Source organism: Lissotriton helveticus, chromosome 4_1 (assembly GCF_964261635.1).
Source record: "Lissotriton helveticus chromosome 4_1, aLisHel1.1, whole genome shotgun sequence".
Lineage (NCBI taxonomy): Eukaryota > Metazoa > Chordata > Amphibia > Caudata > Salamandridae > Lissotriton > Lissotriton helveticus.
In genome coordinates this window covers 296,098,711-296,121,665 of record NC_136063.1, presented here as the reverse complement: position 1 = coordinate 296,121,665, position 22,955 = coordinate 296,098,711, and the positions used below count along the sequence as shown (strand labels likewise).

Genomic DNA, 22,955 nt, shown 5'->3' with positions numbered 1-22,955 from the left:
CAGGCGAGCTGGCACAAACGAAGAACTCAGACTCAAACAGCAGTGCAAACAACTCAAATGCAGACAGAGAGAGATAGACCCACAACAAAACTGACAAAAGCACCCACAAGTCAGCCCTGAGGTTCTATCACAAGCCAATGAGATCCACCAAGCGATGAGCACTGACCAAACTCACTGAAAACAGCGCAAGTGACACCAAACAAATCTTTGCCAATATAATGGATTTCACCTCACCCCGTGGCAGCTCCATAACCATCACACCATCTCAGGACCGCTGTACCGAGCTCTCCAACTGTTTAAGCCACAAGATCAGTAACATCTACAACAGTTTCTACCCCTAATCAGATGCATCCATCATCACAGACCTCCTGTCCAACCAGAGGAACCCCGCAGACACCACCATAATCTAACGGCCAATAATAACTGCAGAACCAGCAGGGATCATGCGATCCATTCACTTAGGACAGGGTTCTCCAAAGTTGGTCATGGAGGGCCGGATCCATGCCAAATATTCAAGATAACTACATTTATCTAAAACGAGGATATGCTAAAAATCTGGCATGGATCCAGAACTACTTTGGAGAACCCTGACTTTGGAGCTCTATCAGAATCCTACCCACACTTCAGTTTCACCAAAGGACTGGACCCCATCTGCACAGCCTTGACCCGATGAGAAAGAACTCCATCAGAATAGAAACCTTCCGGAATGCATAGAGCACAACACCATACTACCCCTTCTAGGAAACCCTGAGCAGACACAGATGCTAGATAGCTAACTACCGACCGATATCCTTGCTGTCCTACCCTGACAAAGTGCTGGAGAAAATTATCAACAAGTGAATGGTCGACAACCTGAACAAACTACCCCTTTAAGCCCACCAAATCCGGGTTCTGGACCAACCACTACAAAAAGAGCACCCTCATTGCCGCCACAAACTAGATCCAACTGATTGACAGAGAAGACACTGCAGCTCTCACCAAACTCAAGTTATTGACTGTCTTCCACACACAACCCTTATTCAATGCCTCCACAAAGTGGGAACACTATGTCCTGCTTTCCACTGGATCTGCTACTTTTTCATGAAATGCACCCATGGGTCAGTTAGCCCCCTACACCTCAGCCGTCAACAACGTCATTTGGTTAGTACCCAAAGGATCAGCTCAGACCCACGCTGCTCAATGCCTACATGGCACCATTCGCCAACATATGATCCTACGGAATAAATGTCTCCTGTGCTGACAACTCCCAGCTCATGCGCTCCCTCGTAAATGAAACATCCAATACCCACACAAACTTCACTTCCTGCAATTGCCAGCTAGATGAAGACCAACTCTCTAAAATACAGACAAAACAGAAGTGGCACTCTTGGACAAGAACAGTTTCCTATGGAAATCTACTTGGTGGCCAGCATATCTTGTGAAACACCCTGCACAGCCAATCAAGCCGAGATCCGGTATAATGGTAGACAACCAACTTTGAATTACCAGCCAAGTCCACGCAGTCGCCTTCGCCCGTTTCTAAACCACAAAGATAAAATATATATATATATATATATATATATATATATATATATATATATATATATATATATATATATATATACTTGCTCCCAACGATACACCAGCCTGCTGCACTCACGAGCGGGTGCTCCTTTAGGTGGGGGTGTGCCCATCCAATATATTGTCGCTACAAAATCCAACACGCAGTCCTGCGAAATTAGAAGCAGCACTCACAGGGGGGTACAAAGCCAAAACTTCTTTATTTGGCAACCAGCACACACAAGACGCGTTTCGGCGATGAGCCTTCGTCAATTGCAACTTGGAACGCGCCGCCATTGCTTTTAAAACAGATACAATGTAATCGTCATAATGATGGCATCATTATGACGATTACATTGTATCTGTTTTAAAAGCAATGGCGGCGCGTTCCAAGTTGCAATTGACGAAGGCTCATCGCCGAAACGCGTCTTGTGTGTGCTGGTTGCCAAATAAAGAAGTTTTGGCTTTGTACCCCCCTGTGAGTGCTGCTTCTAATTTCGCAGGACTGCGTGTTGGATTTTGTAGCGACAATATATTATATATATATATATATATATATATATATATATATTCTTCAAAATGGCTCTCAATCGGGGGGCGTGGCTAGCAGCCAACGATGGCGGCAGCTTAATGGAGTAGCTCCGCGATCGAGGCGGCCTCTCCAGCAATCCTGAAACTCATCCGTTACATATTCTGCCCCAATAGGAGGAACCCGGAGCCCGGGACCGAGCGGTGCCAAAGGGTGAAAACGCCGTGGCCGTCCGGCGAACAGGAGCCGACATCCGCCCGGGCGTAGAAGAGGCCTCTGCAGCGCGGCGCAGCCGGGGACTGCCTTCGTCGCCCGGCCTGCCAGGAAGCGTGACTGCCCCGGGGACCCTGCACCGGAAGTGCCCGCTGTCTTTTTCGACTCGGCGGACGGGCGCCGGCCCGCGGGGTGAGTGAGGGCGGAACCGGGGTCGGGCGCGCCTGGTGTCACCAAGACTGTGCCGGGTGGATGACACCTCGCTCCTCCGCGCACCGTGACCGCCCAGCGGGCGGACACCCAGAACTGCCTTACGGCGGTGAGCCGCCATTTTGAGAGGGTCCGGCACTGCCCCGCACGACCTGGCCGAGGACCGGACCTCACCCGCCGCACCATAGGCGGCGATCGACCCGCTCTCCTGCCGCGCAGTACACACGTTTCCTCAGAGAGGCAGGAAGTGTGAGCCATACTATTGGTCTGGCGACCCGTGCCATCACCCGGCTTCCCGGCCGCTGTACAAGTCATCGCCCGCTGCGACCACGAACTTCCCGGGGCTGTAGAACATTCCCTGCGGGTGGACCTGGCATTAGCGTGACCCCATAGAGCGGCGGGAGACTGACCTCGCAGCGTCCGTCACTGCAAGACACGGAGCATCGCAAGTTATTCACCTGCGTACCATCTCCCGCCTCCATACCACCTGCTGAGCGACTCCGGCACTTGGGGGGGATCCGAGAAACTGACCCTTGCCCCCCTTATCAACGGGAGAACAACAGAGTGACAGCACCTACCAGAGGCGGGGGACTGGATCCCGCACGTCACGCTTCTCTCCACACTCCCGGCTGGACGCCGTGCAACGGAGTGACGACCCCCCCCCACTGAGGTGTCCCGGGCCGACTCCTGCACCCCCGGCCTGCCACGGAAGTGGACTACCACATCGGCGGTCAAAATAAGACGCAGAAGGGGCAGACGCGGCCCCCCGTCGCTGGATTGCCCAGGGGCCGCAGACTCTGCTGCTATGGCGGGGAGGGGCCTGAAGAGTGGGCCTACTCAGACTAGAATTGACCGGTATGCCTGCGACAGGCCTGCGGTGTCCCCGACTGCCGGGAAGGAGACGGCTGCCAGATCCGTGGAGGGACAGGGAACTAAGAAAGCGACTCTGGACGACGTGATGCAGGCCCTGGCACACTTACAAACGACAGTGGGCACAATCTCCACGGACATTACGCTTATCAGAGCGGACTTCCACAAGATGACGGAAAAGGTCAACGCCATGGAAGTGGTCACGAAATCCTTGGTGGAGGACGTCTCCGAACTCCAGCTGGCAGTAGAAAAGCTGGTAACAGACAACAAGGTACTGCGTGAGAAGCTCGACGACCAGGAAGGGCGCTCCAGGCGGAACAACATCCGCATACTCGGCGTGCCGGAGACGGAGGGGTGAGAGCCATGGATTTGTATGTGGAGGGCCTAATCACCACTGAACTACGGCCCAAGGGACTATCCTCCTTCTCAGTAGAGAGAGCGCACCGTGTGCCGGGAGGCCAACCAAAACCTGGTGCGACTCCGAGACCCATTGTGGCCCGGCTGTTCAACTTCAGGGACAGGGACGTCATTCTACAGGCAGCCCGACAATCCCCTCCGGTCAAGATCCAGAACTCTACGGTGGCATTCTTCCCTGACTACACGGCGGAGGTGGCACGCAGACGCCGGACGTTCTTCGAGGTCAAAAAAGAACTCAGGGCGAGAGAGATCCCATACTCCATGCTCTTCCCCGCAAGGTTGCGAGTGGTCGCCGAAAACAAGACCTGGTTCTTCGACAACCCGGAATCCGCAAGGGACTGGTTGGACGGCTGGAGAACAAACGCTCGCCCCCGACAGCCTCATCGGCAACAGAAGGATCGTACGACGGATAGCCTCCCGGCTTCTCAGACTTCGAGAGGTGATGGAGTGAGCGAGGGTTCGCCCCACAGCGAGGCCGCGGACGAGGAAAATAATGGCGACCAGTGATTTCCGGACTGGCAACGTTTTGGGACTTATTGTACAGCACACCTGAGGCACGCTGTTGGACACTGGGCGAGGGGCCTCTGGGGAGAAGATTGAGAGGCCGCTGACCTCGGAGACTCCTTCACCCCAGCGCGCAAGTACACTGGTTGGGTTTGGGGTAATGCACTCTGCTAAGTTGGGGAGGCGGGCAGGTTCAAGTCCGAACGGCAGGGAAGCAGGGAGGGGGGGATGTTGGGAGAGGGGGGGTGTTTATTTCTGTAATTGGTTTAGTTCTTCGAGTTTTTGGCTTGGCTCAGCACTATGTCACACCACGACATGTACATTGCACGGTACGGCGTGACACGCCGGGGTACTCACCTTGACGCCCTTGCTGCGACCCCGTGGATACCTCCTCTCGTGGGGCAAGGTGGCGCTTCCTCGGTACGGTGGGCTCACCTCCGAGAGAGTGCCTCACGCAGGCAACGGCATGCAATACACGCGAGAGTCCTAGTGGGACGCAAACACACCTCACTGCCATGGCCGGACTAGAAGATTCCGTCCCGACGGCCCCACTACACATTATGTCGTGGAACGTCAGGGGATTAGGTGACAAGATCAAACGAGGCCTGGTCCTTCAGGGAATTAAGAGGGCGGGTCCTGCCCTGGTCCTGTTGCAGGAGACACACATGATGGGCGCTACTACACGGGCCATGGATAGACGGGGATACCACATGGTTACACATGCAGCGTTCACTCCAGGGTCACGTGGCACGGGCATACTAATGCAGAAGTCCTCCCGATACATCATCACCTCCACCAAAATAGACGACCAGGGCCGCTTTGCAGCAGTATCCGGCCAGTGGGAGGGCAGGGCTTTGTCTGTGGTATCGGTCTACATCCCCCCTGCACTACACGCTGTGGCACTGCCCGATCTTGGTAGGTTCCTCCTAGAACTCCCGGAAGGGGACTTGATTGTAGGGGGGGATTTCAACGCAGTACTGCATGACACACGTGATAGATTCCCCGGGCGCTCGCACTCACCTGGCACCACCAAACTTGGCGGGTTTCTGGAGGCACAGGGCCTAGTGGATGTATGGCGCACACTACACCCGAAACAACTACAATATACTTACTACTCTGCAACACACAACAGTCTATCCAGAATCGACCACTTCCTCACGCTAGGGACCGGTTGCCTCACCATCGAAGACGCACAAATAAAGACTCGGGGTGTCTCCGACCACTCGCCTATTACCCTGACACTGTCTAGCCGCTCGGCCACACGCAGGAGATTATACCCGATCTACCCGGGTTACCTCAAGGTCCCAGCTATTCGCAAAGGCCTGCAGAATACTACCAAACAATACTTTGAAGAAAACCAGGCGTCAGTGAGTTCACCCTCAGTACTCTGGGAGGCCTACAAGGCTGTATTTAGGGGACAGGCGATAGCAGCGATCTCACACTACAAGAAGCAGCAGGGAGAGGAAACGTCTGAGTTGGAACTACAGCTCGACAAAGCCAACACAGCCAATATGGCAGACCCCTCCTGTGCTAACCTCCACTCCCTACAGCTACGTCAACGTCTTCACATGGATCATGTGCGCCGCCTAACCAAGGCGGACATTGCGGCCACCAAACACAGAGTGTATGACATTGGGGACAAGGCCAGTAAACTCCTAGCTTGGCTGGATAAAAGACAGGGAGGCAGTAGGAACATATTACAGCTTACGGATACACTTGGGAGGGTTCACACGCGACCAGAGGACATAGTGGAGGTACTTGCTGATCATTTCAGTACGGTGTACACACCGACAGTGAATGTCACAGAAGGCGAGGCCCGGGATGCCCTGAGCCGCGTGGCAATGCCCAGATTGACTGACGATGCGATGAGGGAATTAGATTCAGACATAACTACGGATGAAATCCAATTGGCGATTGGCGCTATCCATCCGGGCAAAGCCCTGGGTCCCAACGGGATACCTATCGAGTGGTTTAAAGCGATGTCTGAGTCTCTGGGTCCGCCCCTCTTGCAGATGTACGTGGACAGTAGGCAGAGCGGCACGTTACCACCTGACCAACGGATGGCGACTATTGTAGCCATACCAAAGCTGGGTAAACCACTTAACGAGTGCACGTCCTATAGACCTATCTCACTGTTGAACCCCGAAGCTAAAATTCTGGCGAAACTGCTGGCGACCAGACTCATGTCCCACCTAGGTCAGTTGATCCATCCAGACCAGTCTGGGTTCATGCCGCGCAGAAGTACGGCCCTGAACCTTCGTAGGGTCCAGGGAGTCATGGCTAGAATCCCGCTTCTGACGGAACCGGCGGCCATCCTGTCGCTAGACGCCAAGATGGCGTTCGATATGGTGGAGTGGAGTTACCTCTTCGCGGTCCTCGCCTCTATGGGGTTCGGCCCAAACTTTATTGCCTGGGTCCGGTTACTATACAAGGATCCAATGGCACGTGTAGTGGCAAATGGCCACATATCACGGGAAATACCACTGAGACGGGGAACCCGGCAGGGATGCCCTCTCTCACCCATCCTCTTCGCATTAGTCTTGGAACCCCTCGCGATTACTATACGGACTACGCCGCTCCTGAAGGGCATTCAATGGGACTCGAGCTGGGAAGACAGAGTGTCATTATATGCTGATGACATGTTAATCTATCTTACTGACCTAGACAGCAGCATCCCTAACCTTCTGACCCTCTGCACCTCTCATGGCCAAGTGTCGGGCTACACTATCAATTGGTCAAAATCAATCATCTATGCTCTCAGGGGTCCTCTCCCGTCACTACCGGACGAATGCACGCTGGAAGTGGCACTTACGTCCTTCAAATACCTGGGAATTCACATCACCCGGGATGCGGCTGAATTCTCGGCTCGCAATCTGCAGCCTCCCCTCCTCCGTTTGCGTAATGATGTAAAACACTGGCAGACGCTTCCACTGACGCTATTGGGCAGAGCAGCCTTATTCAAAATGATGGCTCTACCACGCTTTCTATACGTTCTCGAAAACACACCTACGCTTATCCCCCCAGGCTACTTTCAAAAGGTGACAGCACTGATGTCGGGCTTACTGTGGGGGAATCGGCCAGCGAGAATCGCACACGCCAAACTTAATAGGGGCTGGTACGACGGTGGGATTGCACTGCCTAATATGCAGTTGTACTACTGGGCGACACAACTCAAAATTCTTAATAAATGGTTACACGCACCACAGGACGACCCAGCCTTCAAGGCGGACCGGGCCCAGCTGGGTACTAACAGCATGCTGGCGCCCCTGTATCACAAGGGCATTGCGGCGAAACTGATTGGGCCCACCAAACACACGGTACAACTTTGGTATAAAGCACAAGCAAAACTACACTGGGCAGGGGTGATTACGAAAATGACACCGTTGTGGGATACTAAAACACTGGGCCACCTGAGGCGTACTAAGGGATTCGACCAGTGGGACGCCATTGGAATCTCGACTGGGGGGGGGACATGTGGTCCAGGGAAGGGGTGGTCCCCTTCAGTTCCCTCCAACAACAGTACGAACTACGAGACACGGAACGCTTCAGATACATGCAGATTAGACATGCTCTTCTGGCGGAGATCCCGCCAGGCACCACACCCCCGGAGTCCTCACCGTTGGAGGACCGTTTACTCACGGACTATATGTTGGAGAGTGCAACTTCCCTAACATACCGAAAACTGCTTAATAATTTGCCTGAGCCCCTAGGGAAACTCAAGGACAAATGGATGGAAGACCTGGGAGATTTTGACGAATCCGAATGGAATGCAGCTCTGTCATCCCCCCGTGAGGCTGGTATCTCGGCTAGGTTCCGCCTCATACAACTGAAGGTCCTCCATAGAATTTATTACACTCGAGTGGCACTACACAAATTGCAAAGGGCAGACGACCCGCTCTGTCTGAGGGGGTGTGGCGGGGAGGGCACACTTTTACACACGCTCTGGAGCTGCACCTACATGTTGAGCTATTGGCGGCGAGTGCTCCGTACCATCGCACAAACACTGAATACCAATATACCGCAAGATCCCAGGGTGTGTCTGTTGAATGTCTGGGGTCCTACTGATCTAACACATTATGACAAGCTATGGGTCACGATAGGCTGCATGGTGGCCAAACGCGACATTGCGCAGAAATGGGGGGCGGCCGAGCTACCCACACTGGCGCAGTGGCTCAGAAACATGGACACGCTCATGGTAACAGAAAGGGCAGTTTATAAGATGAGAGACAATCCCCGTAAATGGAATGGAGTTTGGCTAAAATGGAACTCATACAGAGGGGACATTTGTGATCCTTTGCCAGAGAATGATAGCGAGAGCTCGGATGAGGACACTGACACTGACTAATTGGGGGGGTGTGTTTCATGCTATGTGCGGGGGCCCTTCACAGGGTGCATGAAGATGCGGGTGGATGTGGGAGGGCGGATACGCAAGAGGGTGGTGAGGTGTGATGGGCTTGAAGTCGAAGATTGCCAGCAACCGCCTACCTCGATATTCCATGCTTATTGATGTGTCGATTGATGCTGAGCCTTATGTTTAGTTCATAGTTATGTTGTTTTAAAAAAAAAAAAGAAATGCAAAATGCAAGCGGAAAACTTTGTGTGATGTAACATGGTTTCGGTATGTTCTTCATGCCCTATACACTGCATACGCAAATTGCCGGACTGCTCTACAGCCTATGATTGTTTACCTAAATGTCATGTTTAACGCACCTGGCCTTCTTATTTTGGGGCATGTGACTGTAACCTAACCGATAAATGCCAATAAAGTCTTGCTTTTTAAAAAAAAAAAAAAAAAAAATATGGCTCTCAATCAACACATGCAGAAGCGTCACCAGGTCTTTATCACCAGAGAATTGTACTATGGCAATGCACTGTGGGCCAGCATCACCACCCAACCAACTAGAAGACTTTAGGTCATACAAAAAATGCAGCAGCCAGACACTCAGGCTTCCTTCCACCACGTACACTCATCACCTCACACACAAAAGCGCTCCACTAGCTCCCCATCCACAAACACTGTTTAAACTCCTCCCTCACACACAGCACAATCTAGGCCCCTCTTAGATCAACAACCACTTCAATTTCTACACCATGATCAAAAACCTCCACTCTATTGGCCTCCTGCTCGCACATAACCATATCTGCAAAGCCAGAGGTCACACTTTCTCATACCTTGTCCCCAAGGTCTGAACAACCTCCCCTTGCATATTAGAGTCATCTTATATGCATTTTTTTTTTGTTCGGTGCATCTGTCAAATATGTATGACTTTTTGAACATCCATCTTGATGATGAAGACTTAGAATAACCATACGGTCTTGAAACGATGATACCACATCTAGGGTAGTTTATTTATATATTTCACCTCTGTTATTTCAATATAGAAACATACAGAAACCAAGGATATTCTTCAGTCCAGGGGATATTATTCAGTCCAGGAGTGATTCTACCAAGATGAACACAGGTTTGGTAATGTCATCAAAATCTTTCTACCCGACGTAACAGAACAAAATCTGTATGTCAGTAGATCAACGCCTGTTTTTAAGCAATGGGGTTTGAGTTGATTGGTTTATAAATCAATACTTTTGAACAGTATCATAAAAGTTATTGTTTTAGAATGTATATTAACCTTTGGGTATTATAATAAATGCTTGTTTTTTTATAAATAAATCTGATTAATAATTATTTGTCTTTGTATTTCTGTTTAATGTGTCAGTTTACATGCTGTTATTGGCCACTCATAAGATATGTGCATGTATTTCTGATAAACAGCCTGGGCCTTCAGGTTTGAAATTTTTTTGGAGGTGTGGGTCAACCAAAAAAGCATCTTAAGAAACAATTTTCTAATGTGAGCTCACGGAAGGGAATATGTGCTACGGAACTTAATTGTATTCAGAATTTATTGGATACACAAACTCACTTTAAAATACACTGGGAATCATCACCACGAGCCAATTAGAGCCTGCAATACCAACTCAATCCAAGAGAAAAATGTTTAAGTAGCTAATCGTGCCAAACTGTTAATCTGTAGTTCTGTCATGCCATTGGAAAGGTAATGTGTTGCAAATGTAATGGAGAAAATATGGCTGCACTATTAGGCCACGATAAATCTACTCGCACACTCCTATGGCGAGTCAGATGTTATCAGGGCAAGCTATTTTTAGTCCGTTCATCGGTAAACGGCGACCGGGAACCCACGGAGGAGGGATACCGCGTATCTGAATGAATCGCCAAGACTGCTAGTATAATTTCCAGTTGACAATAAGGAACATTGAGTGGATCCCCTCCCAGTAACTGCCTAATACCTACACGTATTAAGCACAACATATATAAACCGGCAACTCGTCGTGCTCACCTGTGACAGAGGCATACACACTTGCTCTCTGGTTCCCTTAATTTCGATTTATCTTCCGCAAGATTGATCACCTCCCAGCCGATACTGATTCATGTCTACATTGACCTTTTATTCTTCAAGACCTGCTTACGCGCAGGCTTGCCACAAGCCCTGAGGAGGAGTCGTGAATTATTCCACACGACGAAACACGTGTCGGCTGTTTGTGGACTAATAAGGCCTTTTATGGACCTATTAAAGAACTCACCTTGAGAGACACATTCAAGAATCTGCAGCTGTACTTGTATAATATTACATTTGTGTTGAGAATTATTTGCTTACCAGCTACAAACCCTGTGTTTGTGTGCGAGAGCATTGCTGTTTTTCAGTTTCTGTGAATCTCTTTTGATTTTCAATTTGAGTGGTTAAGGGCTTTTCCGCTCGCTCTAAACGCCCATTACTACTACTTAGCATCAAGATACCCCTTGACGTATACACCAGGCAGTGCACCTTACTTTAACTGAGTTTTTTGTCTTAAAAACCCTCATTGCTGCATTCTTACAAGCTATGTTTAGGGCCTACTGGCCCTTTCTAGCAAGAGAGCTCAAACTGGCAAAGAACAGTTTTTCTGTTCATAAATAACGTGAACGAGCAATAAAGTTGCCTTTAAATCTTGTCTTTATGCGTCAGATTTGCTGTGCTTCAAAGACTGAAGTCAAAAGTCAGCTGCATTAAACATCTAGTCACATGATAGTGAATTCCACATATCAACACCAATGAAGGCCGCATAAAAACATGTCAAAAAGCAGATATGACTTATTCCTTTCAATGCTGGCACCTCACCAGACTACCATGACCTCATAATGGAAACCTTACTATAGTTTTCTAAAGAATGTACCCATACATGTGCGGTCAGAGCACCTTAACTCATGTACACCGATTGACTGGACACAGGATATAACAGACTATGTTGTTGCAAATTGCTTGATACTCAGCTGCTATAGAAAATCTGTTTCTAAAAAGAAAGTTAAAACAGGGATATGGGTATCAGAATGAGGGACCACTGCAATTGGTGGCAAGTTGACCCCAGGACTTCAAAATACTTTCACAAATGCCCACATGGGTATAAACAGATACATTTTATCAAGGGGTTAAGGAAGTGGTGAAACTGCAGAGCAATTACCTGGTAAAACGTTTTTCCACAACATTATTCTCAGTTTGGGTTTTAGGGCTTTTATCAAAACTCGAGTCCGACGAGTTAAGTCCATTTGATGTCCTTTTCCTTAAGGACCTGAGGGGGCGTCCACTGTTTTCAGTATCAGAGAAACAATCCCGGCCAGTCCGTGATATATTCCTTGTGGATCGCTGCATATGCCTATCAAAGTTCTCCTCATCAGAGTAGTCCTCCTAAGGGAAGGAATAAAAAACAGCAACAAAAAGATATAAACGTATGCATATGTGATCACCACATCTATTATGAGCACCATTATCAGTAGTCCGAAAAAAGGAGCTATGTGCAGGGGGCTCATGGGGCACTAGCAGTAGATCAAAGAGGAAACGCCACTACCGGACTTGAGAAACAATAACGACAATATACAAGCTATAGATGCAGCTACAGACTATAGCAACACATAACCCTACAGGGTTTGCACTTGTGTTGGGAGTGAGATAATCTATTACATACATTTTATAGGATAGATGTAGTAAATTTGTAGACACAAATACAGGTTAAACTCACACAGTGCGTAGAATGATGGGATAGATGGGCTCGGACTAGTGTCTACAGTCCAAAAGGTCGCCAGCAGTGATCAGACCCTGGGCACCAATACCAAACAAGGTCTGCCAAGCCTTCCCACAAACACCTTTTATCATTTCAGCACCTCTAATCATTAGACACATCTACTTTTTGGGTGGATAGTCCAAATCAGTGGACCATCAAATAACTTCTTGGGGATTTTTTTTTTTTTAAAATAGTTGTTGGGGGATACCATCTTCACAACTGCACACAATTAATAAGTGTATGCCATGAGTAAATCAAAACCACTCTCCTAACAGCTGGATCACCATGCCACCTACTTTCAGGCAGAAAGTAAAGCAAAAACTGACAAGTAAACCATTTGTTTAAACTTACATTAGACATGGATAGCACTCTACACTTTGGCCTCTTCCCTACTAAATATTGCAAAGTAGCTCAAACCAACAGTAAAAAGAACTCCTTTTCTAAACAACTGACAGGTTCCAAGATGTAAGAGCACCGCCTATCTGAACCAGAGGCACAGAGGCCTACTAATCTTAAACCTTCAGTCTCATTTGTAAGGAGCCAAAAGCCTGATACAAGCTGACTCAAACAACCCAGCTTTGATTATTTAGTCAAAAAAGTCGAATCGTTGAATGTGCCTGGGACGTGCCAAAGCAGGGTCCTGAATAAACATTTTAAGGCAAAATGTAGCCTTCATTTACCAAGTTGTAGTTTTTTGTTTTTTTAAAATAAAGAATTAGTTGAGTGAATGCTCAGCTATTGCTTAACAATGAAGAACTTTCTGTGGTTCAGACAAAAGACAATGGAAAGTGAAATTACAATAGGATACACAATGGTAATTATTTTGTAGAAAATATAAACTTTTTTGATGTATAAACTGAAAGTTTCCCAGTATTGAAGTATTGGTAGTTTGCAAGCAGTTTTGCTTTAAAGTGACCAACCGCTTCAAGCCACTATGATTTACAAATTCTATGCCATTTTTACACTAAACCTTTCAACATGATTCAATAGTTCCAACGACACAATGGGACGACGTATGTATACAGAAAAAACGTCAACGTTCACCGACTGTTTCACAGCAGTAAATACAGAAACTAGGTCAGCTGGAAAAAGAAGGGCACGAAAACAATTCTCCACATTCATAAAAAAAGTCCAATAAAAAAAAAGTCCAATAAAAAAAAAAACACTGAGTACCAAAAGCAATCCTATGTTCACTGCTAAAATATAAGCTTCAGCCTAGATCTGGAGAAATGGAGACTTTACACTCCATTAAGAAAATTCACAACCTAGTCAAATAGTGCCCGACAGGAACCCAACTTCTCAAGAAATCCCTCAGGGACGTGTACCTAGATTGCACTATCTAGGTTGGGATTAGAAACAGTTTAGATGTTTACATTTTAAGCTGGACCACACATTTTCCAATTCTTGTTCCAAAGTATTGTTCCGTTTTAAATTAACGTTATCTTGGTTTTAACGTTTTCCTTTTTTTTTTTTAAGGTTTCTGTCAAAGAAAGAATATTGATCTCATTCATAAAAAATAAAAAAATGATTGCTGCTTTCAGGTCGATGCAATATTTCTTATGTTGAAAAAGTAAAACTAAATATACCGTGCACCATTTGTGCTTTTAGTTCTCCCTCATCGACATAGTTTGTATTTAAGAGGGAAAGGAAGGATGATCGCTCATGTTCTCATCTACTGTCCTCCTCAATTAACGCAAACAGCCTGCCAGTTTCACCTAATAAGAGAAGATGGGAACATGTTTTCTGGTGCAGAAGCTTTAATCATCTAAAGCAATGCCTCTGGTCTACTCGTACCAACCCCGAGCGCCTTAAGAGAAAAAAGACCCTATAGATGCGCCCAGACGTGCAAGGAGGTTAACCAAACTATGTTGGGGCCAGTGAGACTCACTCAACAATGGTTATGAAAATGTGTATGGGGCACAGTCTGCTATTATCAAATTTTGCACATCTCCTTGGACAGTAACATGCCATGTACCCAGCAATTGGAGACTGTATACACCTGGTACTGTTGGCTGTTTGGAATTGTTGGCGTATAAGAATGGTCTTGTGCCATCTTGGATCACTGTGCATGTTATTCTTAGTAGTATGCACTAATGGGGGCAAAATGTTAGCGGGCAAGCTTATAACCTTTACATGGCATAAGGGTTATACGAGTGCCCGTTTCTGTAAATGTGAAAGGAGGCTGGTGCTTGGGACACCAGTATGCTTGTACATAAACCTGAACACTGACATTCTGAAATTGTACAGAGACACAGATGGTGGGATGAGAGATGCATAACAGTACATTTAGTTGAGATACTAAACCTGGGCACCACAAGCCATCCAGGAAACACGTTCATAAGGTAAAGAAATATATTAGACTTTGTATACGCTAAGGCTAAGCATAAGCACTAGGATTTGCTAGGATGCAACTGGAGGCAGACACCCTTGAGTCTGTAGTGTGTAAGCATTATAGATGCAACAGAAACTATTGATGTCATAAATGTGCAGCATGTCAAATAGTACTTAGTCTATAAAGTTGAACACAGAAATGCAAGAATCAATTTAAATTCAAAAAGGCTTTCAGAATATAAACTTGGTGCTTCAGAAATTAGTTAACGGATGTTTGCGGGTCAAACTTTTTGTTTACTAAAGTGCTGGCTCTGAGGAGGGCTGTTCATAACAAGAGCAGATAGTATGTGTGGGCAATCAAAGCGTGTTTGACAACAAAATTAGGACAAAGGAAAAGCTAGCATTTTCAGGCAAAACAAATATTAGATGCTAATGTTTGGGGGAAAAGTAGTCACTATCAAATTATTTCTAGCTGATACTTTAGTGATGACGGATGCTAATCTGGGACACTAATTTCTGATTTAAGGCTATTTCAAGTTTAAATATCTTCAAAACGCACGCACGCAACACAAAAAAAATAATAATCAGTTCCATGCTTCCTAGAAACACTCTGAGCTTTTAAACATGATTGACTCACTTTTAAAAAAAGTGGATATTGAATCAGAAAATACGGTTACTAATGAATTGTAAAATCTCGTATTTATCCAGACGCCAAGATGCACTTTATTGTGAATACGGTTACTAGATGAGTGGAATAATTTTCCTTTTCTATTTATTAAGATTTAATGATATATATTTTATTTCGAAATTGTTTTTTAACATACTTTGTAGTCAATTTTAAAGTGTTACATGTTATGGTTGTAAAAAAACAAATAAAGATTTTCTTCTTCACTCTGAACTAAAACTAGGTCACCTCTCGTTGGGTCACCCCGTTTTATTTTTACGGGCTTACATCCGAGCCTCCATGGGGAGGAAAGGTGTGGTGGGGTCCCTCTGACTGGCAGAGACTTAGCATGAAGGGGGCAGGGTTCAGTCTGATTAAAAAAAAAAGGACTCCCTGCTGAACTTTAAAAGAAAAGACTAGCTCCGCCTCATTTTAGGGGTAAATTGTTCCCCTGTCCAACATTTGGAGAGCAGATAGAGGGAGGTCCAAAAAATCGGGGTAATTTATTTTCCCCAGTGGCTCGTACTTAAGTGGGAACAATTTCAGGTGGGAGAACGCTAAATTAAAGCCATTTTGGGCTTTAAAAATCAGGTGTCTCCCGTCTGAAAAGAGTCTGTTGGCATTTATTGGAGAGCCCCTCCAACCCCCGAATTATCATCTTAGGCTGCTTAGTAAATAGGATGATCACCACCACCGCTTGAAACTCACAGTGTTGCTGGCTCGGCCTCCGAAGCGGGTGCCCCTCTTAGCCTTCTTGTCCCCGGCGTCAGTCAACTGACTTTTCTTCCCGGGGGTGTCCAGAGAAATAAATTCATTGCTGGTATCCAGGGGTTCAGCGTCTGCGCCACCGGTCGAGCTACGCAGGCGGACCATGACACCACCGTTTCCGGGTGGACAACACTGACAGCTCGGCAGTGCAGACCAGACCTGAAACTGGCAGAAACTCCTTTCCCGCCACGACACTCAGCTCACTGCTTACGAATTCTGGCGCCACACGCTCAGCAACGCTTGCGTGTAATGATCCCTCCGCCACGGACCGCGAAATAGTTCCCTCTGGCCTGCTAAATCCACCGCAGCCTCCAGATCGAAATACAGTCCGGGACGCAACCGGATTGTCTCTTTTCCTGAGCCGTAAGAAAGGTCGGTCTACTGCTCTCCTTCGGCCACTCGAACCCTGGTGGATCGCTCCGCGGAAGGAGACTTCGTTGGGAAACCTTGTTTTTTTAGGAATTTTTGGGCGCGTGCAAAGCAGAAATGGACTGGCTGTTTGCTGATTGGCTAGCCGTGGTCTATGGTCCCGCCCATCGCCGTGGAGTCTGTTAAGTATGTCGGGTGGCGGGTAGGCTGTCAAAGGCGCTGCGGCCGGAGGTCAGGGTGGCGGTGCCGTGAAGTATTGCCGGATTTCTGCAGTGTAGCGGTGCCGTTTAGTGCCGTCAGCGTCCGTTTGTGTGATGCTTACGCACTAACCTCGAGGTCACTAGTCACATGACTGTTCGACTTCAGTGTTTACTCAGCTCGACACCAGCACTGCGTACGAGGGCGGCATCAACGAATACACATACTAGTACGCAAGAAGTAGCGCTCTCCTCGGTTATAATAATAGCGTGCGTTTAGCGAGAAGACGTTTGTTTAGAAATGACGTCACAATTTCGCGTTTTTAGCGAACGTTTGTGGTCCTGCCCACTGTCGTGCGATCGTCGCCATAGGAACTGTCTTATTTATTTATGCAGTTGTATATAGCGCGTACTATACCCTGAGGCGTCAGAGCGCTTTACAATAGAACGAAATAAATTGCATAAGGAAAAAGAGTATTATGGTAGTAGGTATCACTATCACTACTTATATGTACAACAGTTACTTGTATGAGTTACAGAATGACACGTTACATATTCACTTAAGATTACATATTGAGAAACGGTGGAGTGATTAGGGTTACACAAATACTTAGAACATAATTTCAAAATTGAGACAGAGGGTCGTAGTAGCTCTTTGTTTGCGTTACGCAATGTTTCTTCTGACACTCATATCAGTGATCTCGAGTTTGTTATGAGTCGTTTATGGACCTATATCCTCTACTCTGAAGCACACACACAATCTAAGTCTCTTATTTTATTCACTGTCATGTTTGTTTTGCAAATATCGCTTGCTTCAATATGAAGGGGATTTCTGACCATGGACCAACACTGTTGTATTCATCAGAAGACCCACAATAACTTTGTTTCAGCCAGAATCTAACAATTGTTTCATAGTTACTGTTAGGACGTCTCGCATAGATGGAGGTAATTTACCCCTAGCCTCCTGTAACGTCTCCAGTAGGGAGGGTGGGGGCAAGCAAAGCAGAGTAGGTCTGATAATGTTCCACCTGGGAGTCCATCAGGGCACCTACTGCAGGCTATATTTCGAATGGCTCCTTCAACTTCCTCCACTTGTAACTCCCCCTTCAATTCTTGCCTCCAAGTCTCTGTAAGCCTGAGAACAGCAACCTGGTCCAGGAAGGGCATAATTTCACCAGTTCATGTTTTGTGCCTCTAGAATTGTAATGAAAAATCCTAACTTATCATGAAGTCGTATTTTAAGTTACAATTCTCAAAATGCACATTTAGAAACATGGCATTTTCTGGGCTTAGCTATTTGGTGCACGCAGCTTGTCTCTAAGTGACATGACTGTGAGTAATTGATAGTCACACACAATGGGGAGTTTAGGTGTGACTGACTGGGCCATCAGTGGCAGGATGGGAGGGAGGAGCTGGCCCAAGCCCCGCTTACATTTGAAAAGGCTGTCTTCTGTCTCCACACAAAGGGTTGCATATCCCCTGTAGTTAGTCTGGAGCCAGGGCTAGGAAGGCAGTGCCCTGGTACACTTCAGAGGAAAGCCTCTAGAAGCTTCTCCCATTTCAAAGGCATAACTGGGCATAAATATTGGACCTCAAACACCTACTCTTCAGTACACTTCTGGACCTGTGGATATTCTGCCAGGAAGGACTGCTGTGCTGCTGAAAAAAATGCCACCATGCTGGACTGCTGCTCTGAGGGACTGCTGCCTTGCTGACCTGCTGCCTGCCACCCTCTTGCTGGGTGAGAAGGACTAGATGTGCATTTCTTAAACCTAGAATGACTCCAAGGGCTAGTTTTCTGGCCTACAGATCTGAACCCTCGGGGACAAAACAGGCTTCCAACAAACTTGCACCTGGACTATGCCATCTATGAGTATACCCTGCCAAGTGGTGCCACCTCAGTCCTGAAACCCTGCAAGGGGCCTTAAGGTGCTCTGCCAGCCTCTGTGGATCCAGCAGAACCCTTGCATCTCATCTGCTGCATAGAGCTTAACCCAAGCATAACAGAGACAATGCTGCTGTTGCATGGATTAGACTTTGCTGCAAAGACCTGCATCGCCACCTCAGCCCATTGGACCTACCGCTGCACAACACATTCTCGGCGCAAACCCTCACATTCCTCGTCAACAGCAGCCTTGACAACAATGCCGGACTTCGTCTCGCAACTTTTTAGAACGGATGCAGTGCCCCGCTGTGCATCGTATCCTCGGCACTGCCTTCGCATCGCAAGCACCATTGGCATGATCCTTGGCGACAACGCTGGCCCTCACATTGTATAAAAAGAAGGGTGGGGGACCCAATATAACCTTGCGGGCTTGGGCAGATAATAGTTCACAATGGAGAGTAATAAAACCGAAATGAACTTTCTTGACATCATGATTAAAGTGGGTGATGATAACACTCTTTTCACGACCCTATATACAAAGCCGACGGCAAGAAACACCTTACTGAGATTTAACAGCCACCATCCTCAAGCTTTAAAGGATGGATTACCGTTTGGGCAATTCCTTCGGTTGAGAAGGAATTGCACCAGACGACTAGACTATTTCCATGAAGCAAAAATCCTCAAAGATAAGCTTCATGCTAGAGGATATCCCAACAAACTTCTCAAGAAATCCTTAAAGAGAGCATGGTATAACAATCGCCAAGCGCTTTTAGAAGTAAAATCTAAAAGCAGTCAAACATCTCTGGTCTGCGTAACCACCTATGGGACTATGACCAATCAAATTAAAAAGATAGTTAACAAACACTGGTCACTGTTGAATGTTCTGCCTGAGTTGAAGGAGAAACCGATGTTTGCCTTCAAACGTGGACCTAATCTAAGAGACAAATTAGTCCATGCCTATGATTTCCAAGAAGGAGACATTTTTGATAACATGAAACAATTGATTCCAGTCAAAGGCCATTTCAGAGGGAAAAAGTTGCATAGCATGTGCTACCACAAAAAATATGAAATCCTTCGAACTGATTGGAAAAACCATCATGATTAAACACTTTTCGAACTGTAAGGCAACCAATGTAGTTTATTGCATCAGATGCCCGTGCGGTTTAACATATATTGGTAAGACCACACAGATGGCTAAGCAACGCATCCTGCAAACCAATGGACACGGGTCCTATACGCGGAAGCGATAGCAAGGGTACGAGTAGGGGCGACGGTGTCCCACCGCTATCCGGTAGAAAGGGGCACCCGCCAGGGTTGCTCCCTGTCTCCGCTTCTGTTCGCGCTGGCTATCGAGCCCCTAGCGGCTGAGGCCCGGACGGGACGGCACTTTCTCGGGGTACGAGCTAGGGACGGACAGCAGTTCATCTCGCTATATGCTGATGATTTGCTGATGTTCCTAAACGACGGGGCCGCGGATCTAGCGGGCGCAGAGGCACTGATGGAGCGGTTCGGCACATTGTCGGGTTTGAAGGTTAATTGGCCCAAGACAAGCTTGTTCCCGCTACGGGAGGGAGCTGCTCGGCCGAACCACCGGCCGGCACTAGCCTGGGAGCCTGCCTGCATTAAATACCTGGGGATCCACATTTACCACAAGGCGGCGGACTTGCTCGAGGGTAACTTGGGGCGATGTGTGCGAGGACTGAAGGGCTGTATGACCTTCTGGGCCACGTTGCCGCTCTCAGTGGCAGGCAGGATATCCTTATTGAAGATGGTCGCCCTGCTGCGGTTATTGTACTACTTCCGCACGCTTCCAATCTGGATACCTGGCTCCTTCTTCCGGCAGCTCCGATCTCTGATCACAGCGTTTATCTGGGGTGCAGGGTGGCGCTGGCAACGCTCACCCGCCCGAAGGATGAAGGGGGACTAGCGGTGCCGGACTATGAGCTTTATTATTTGGCGGCCCAACTGCAGGTCTTCACGCAGGAGGTGGCACGAGTATATCGGGGCCCGGAAGACGGAAGGTTACAGGGAACGCCCCGCCATGTTTTGGCGTATATCACCTTTCAACAGCGGATTGATGGTCGAGACTTAACATTGGAACAACGCACGTACCGTCAATGTTGGAATCGAGGGCAGGAATTCGGCGCCCATATGCTCCAGAGATCCCTCTGGGTATGCTAACGGCGTTGCCACATGGAGGTGACTGGTCGCACCTACAGCGATGGGAGGAGGCGGGTGTGCAGGTGATTGGGGACCTTTACGAAAATGGAACGTTACTCCCGTTCCAAGCACTGCTGGAGCGCTTTGACCTCCCGAGAGGGGGATTTCTCCTTCACGCGGCAGTGTGCAGGGCAATACAGACCCACTGGGGATCGGGGCTAGAGGAACCTGCGACGGCAGCAGCATGCCAATACACCATGATGTCGGCGGGTACAATCAAGGCGGTGGCGTGCCTCTACAGTAGAATGGTGCGAGAGAATCTCCGTCCTCTCGCGTCGCTGAAGGCCAAGTGGGAGGAGGACCTGGGTAAAGACATATCTGACACGACGTGGGTGCAGATAGTGCGCAGGGCTCGCAACAGCATGAGAAATGCTAGGTTCCAACTTATCCACTTCTATATTCTGCATAGGGCGTATATGACCCCGGGGAGGATTAGGAGGTATTTTGGAACGATAGAGGCGACCTGCCCCCGTTGTCCGGAAGATGGGGTTGAATTGGTGCATATGCTGTGGGCGTGCCCGGCCCTTCGGGAATATTGGCAGGCCATAGGTGACGTGTTGAACGAGGTTACTGACAGGACCATCGCTTTTGGCCCGGCGGAGTGTCTCTTGCATTGGTTCCCTCATACCCCCAAAAACAAACTCACGAGCAAGTTTATAGATATGGGATTGATGGTGGCTAAAAGAGAGATCACTAAGCACTGGAAGGCGAGGGTGGCTCCGACTCCCAGGCGGTGGCTGCAAGAATTTCTGAAATGGGCGATCACCGACAGCACACACAGGTACCAGCTAGCGCGCAGGACCCCTAGCCAGGCGGCGACTGAGACAGCGACTTCATGGGAAGTGATGGTACAGGCCCTTAAAGATAGCGAGGAGGACGAGATGGAGGAGGCCCCTGATGCGGAAAGGGTGGAAGGGGCAAGCTGATGACCCAGGGGCAGCAGGAACACATGGTCGACACAGACCGCACACTGGAAACGTGGGAACGACCGCTGCCAGGGCCCTTAGACAGGTGGGGGGGGGGAGGTGGGGCTGGGGGAGGTCACCGGTTTAGCTCAGGGGGTGGGGGTTGGGGCTCATCGCGTTGGTTAGATGAGGCATAAAAAGTAGTCATGCACATACTCCTGTAGCTAACTACTCCTGCACCTTTAGCGTCAGGCACGGGGGAGCCGCAAACTTATTGCCGCCCAACCCCCGGGTTGTGGGCACGCAGGCTGTGTATGAGGCATCAGGAACTATTACGTAACGGCTCATTGTAACTGTGATGTATACTTGTGATTTGGCCTGTTTTGGCGTGACTGCAATAAAAACTATTTTCAAAAAAAAAAAAAAAGCAACGCATCCTGCAACACCAATCAAGAATACGTTGCAATGTAGAGAACACCCCATTGGTTGAACATTACATTAAAAACAAACACACTGAGAAAGAAATGTCATGGTGGGTGGTGGAAGTTATCAAACCGACCATCAGACAAAGGAATGTGGACAGGATCCTTACACTCAAAGGAAATCGCTGGATTCAGCAGACTGACAGTATTACATCTGGCCTTAATTCAGCCACAGAGTGGCATACACTAGCATGTCTAGTATGAAAGTCTTTGGGCATTGAGGTTTTGATCATGTATCTTTTGTCACACCAGAAGTAATTACAACGATTCAAAAATAGAATGATTCGGCCACAATGTCACATTTGACACAATGCGAATATGACATTTACTGTGAACATTATGTAGCGTTTACAATATTGCACTAGTAAAGATTGACCTCTGTTAGATTGCCAGGCTCATATAATAATGACTAAGGTTACCATCTGTTAGACTGTAAGCATGATGCAGGTTCTATAACGCATATAAAATCTTGATACTTTGTCGTTGAGACTGTGAGCACATTGTTCATGTGACAGGAAGTAAACAACCAATACAAGCTGACCTAAAAATATACATAACTTTTTATTTTGTTCATGAAAAGTTTGAGTACGTGAGTATGGAGGCAGCAAATTCTAAATTTAGACTAATATGATAGTTAGAATTGAGTTTACACAAAGCAATTTTAACTAAATACTGTAACAACTTGAGCCTCATTTGATTGCTCCAGTTGATATGGCTCTATAGTCTAAATTAAAATTTGGTTC

At 47.7% G+C, this 22,955-nt stretch overlaps 1 protein-coding gene across 2 annotated transcripts in view; it reads right to left on the bottom strand.

The window, feature by feature from the left end:
- ATAD2 (ATPase family AAA domain containing 2) overlaps window positions 1-16,850 on the bottom strand; it is a 558,187-nt gene extending 541,337 nt beyond the window's left edge. The window contains exons 1-2 of one of the 2 annotated variants that reach the window (XM_078686807.1): window positions 16,095-16,850; window positions 11,795-12,018 (exon numbers count right to left, since the gene is read on the bottom strand). In XM_078686807.1, the coding sequence (XP_078542933.1) occupies window positions 11,795-12,018; window positions 16,095-16,259 (389 nt within the window). In that variant the 5' untranslated portion in view covers window positions 16,260-16,850. The remainder of the gene's footprint in view (window positions 1-11,794; window positions 12,019-16,094) is intronic. The other variant, XM_078686808.1, reaches the window with a different exon arrangement.
- Window positions 16,851-22,955: the final 6,105 nt, after the last annotated feature.